This window comes from Berghia stephanieae, chromosome 9, assembly GCF_034508935.2.
Source record: "Berghia stephanieae isolate SIO BIC M18660-M18661 chromosome 9, UCSD_Bste_1.3, whole genome shotgun sequence".
Lineage (NCBI taxonomy): Eukaryota > Metazoa > Mollusca > Gastropoda > Nudibranchia > Aeolidiidae > Berghia > Berghia stephanieae.
This window is the reverse complement of record NC_088368.1, coordinates 12,658,032-12,660,435: the sequence shown is the minus strand read 5'-3', so window position 1 is coordinate 12,660,435 and position 2,404 is coordinate 12,658,032. Positions and strand designations below refer to the sequence as shown.

General features: G+C 35.4%; 1 protein-coding gene across 1 annotated transcript in view; it reads right to left on the bottom strand.

Moving 5' to 3' along the window:
* Window positions 1–844: 844 nt before the first annotated feature.
* Window positions 845–2,404, bottom strand: part of LOC144979707 (G-protein-signaling modulator 2-like) — a 42,596-nt gene continuing 41,036 nt past the window's right edge. The window contains exons 13-14 of the mRNA XM_078926637.1: window positions 2,091–2,308; window positions 845–1,764 (exon numbers count right to left, since the gene is read on the bottom strand). Coding sequence (XP_078782763.1) covers window positions 1,579–1,764; window positions 2,091–2,308 — 404 coding nt within the window. The 3' untranslated portion in view covers window positions 845–1,578. The remainder of the gene's footprint in view (window positions 1,765–2,090; window positions 2,309–2,404) is intronic.

Genomic DNA, 2,404 nt, shown 5'->3' with positions numbered 1-2,404 from the left:
AAGTCTAACAAAAGCAAATACAAAAAAATGTTAAAAACCAAACAAGGAAAAAAATCCTTCGTAACATGATTGCAAGTGAATATGCAAAGATTATAACAACAGAACATAAAGATACAAAGTCAGAATTTTAACTAGTAGTCTTTAAAGAAAATACAAAATGAAAAAAAATAATTAATAAAATAGAAAGAAAAACAAAACAAGAAATCAGAATGAATATAAAAAAACCAAACTGAGTTGATGAGTAATAAAATACTTTTGTTAAACAAGTGATAGGGAAGTGCAACACTTCTAAAAATATGCATTTATACATCATTTTATCAAATCATAATGAAAAATATTAATGGCGTAGAACTTATAACCTAGTCCAGGTCTATTTGTTCAGGTATAAACAAATTGGGTGCCTTTTATTAGAGAAACCATAAAAATTGTTCCATACGTTTTCCTAAAGGCACACAGATCATAGTCCAAGCAAAGTCAAACTGCTCCTTCCCTTCCTCCCACCTAAAAAAAAATTTAATCTGCAAATCGAAAACCCCTCTCATACATGCTTATCCTGTCATTGAAAAATCAATGATCTAATTCCTACATCTATCTATAAATCACACACATCATCACACGACCATTATGTGGATGAAGGGTCTTAGCAAATGTAATAGCTTTGACAGCAACGTGACCCACTCGCAACAGTAATGTGTAGAGTAACACGTAAAAGTGATAGAGATTTAAATACACAACAAACTCACCAAGTCTCAATTCGCTGAATTCAAATTCGCTCTAGTTTAAATAACTTAATACAATTTGTCACAATAAATGCGAAGAATGGGAAACCTACCGCAGCCAAATATTAAAAATGGAAATCCAATCCAATCCAATCCATTACTGTCGCAGCTCCAGTGTTGAGGGCAATAGCGACATTTAATAGATGTGAGTGGTTTCCATGGCTCACAAATTGATCAGACAGATCAAAGAGCAAGAGCTCAGCTGATGGCTGGTGTGAATAAGTAAGTTAAATGCAATTGGTACATTGAGTTGACTGGACAGAGATTTTCACCCTAAGCCCGTTATCCAGAGATGAAGTCGGTATATAATTTACATTTATGACAAATCACAAGACTTTTTTTACGTAAATCTCTAATGGACAGTTCCTTGTGTAAAACAAATAATCAATGAGTGAGTTCCACACATTTGGGGTGGTCAAGGTGAGAATAAATGAGCACTGGGAAAATTGAGTTTTAAGAAGTTTTGTCTAAAGGGATAAAGAATTAGAGACCAGAGAGAGTGATTTAAAGTCTGTGCAGTCAAAAGTGATTTCAGAAACAATATTGTGAAGATTACCAGCCGTCTAAACAACAAAGGCAGGCTAGCTTACATTTAACTCTTGTTTTCATAGATGTTGTAATGTTCTAACGGCATCCTTTTAGAATTGATTCATGAGTGTTCCAACGCACTGTTTTTCCTATACAAATGTTGTTATTGTTGCTGATGTAGTTGTTGTTGTTCTTGATGACGATGAATGACGACAATGACGATTATTTTACGATGATGCAAATGACACAGGGACTAGACAAGTTGACTCCTTTATTTCTTTTTCTTCTTTCCAGAGCCAGATTTTGACGACGTCTTCTCAGCTGGCAAATCAGATCTCTGCTCGTCTATCCGGCTGGACTGAACTCTCATGATAAGGCTGAGGAAGTCCTCATCAGGCACAGTGGGGGCTGGTAAGTCTTCAGGCAAGGGACTTCTTTGGTCTTCAAGACGGGTCGCCTGCAGGGGAAAAGAGTAGATTCAGATATAATGAATCAAAACAGTGCCAGACAAAGCAGAAAGAACGATACAAGAAAAAAACATTGAGAAAAAAAAACAAAAAAAAACAGCCTGCCTTGACTGGAAATCAAATCTCAGACTTTCTGACTACCAGTCAAAAGTGAAAATCAAAACACAAAAAGAAAATACAGAAACGAAAAACATTTTTTTTTAAAAGCTGGCATAAACTAAAATCAAAACTACATTAATTAAAATTAACTAAAAATTAAAACTAAAAAAAAAATTAAATTTAAAAAAATAATTTTAATCACAAAAAAACGTCCTACCTGACACCTCATCAACATCTCAAAGAAATTGTCATCGGGCACTTTTTTCTTCTCCTCTCCTTCCGTCTCTCCTGTTCCACTGCTAGTGAGGAACTGACCGATGACCTCTTGGGAGTTGAGACCAGGGAAGTTCGGCAGACTGGCCCTCTGGTCATTCATTCTAGAGGCCTGAAAACCTGCTACCATATCCAGAAGCCTCTCACTACCAGGAGACGACACTGTAAAAGAAAACAAATTTTAAAAGATTACATATGTGACCCACTGTCTCAAAATGGTATCATGACATGGTGATTTAGATGCTAAAAAGTACATGC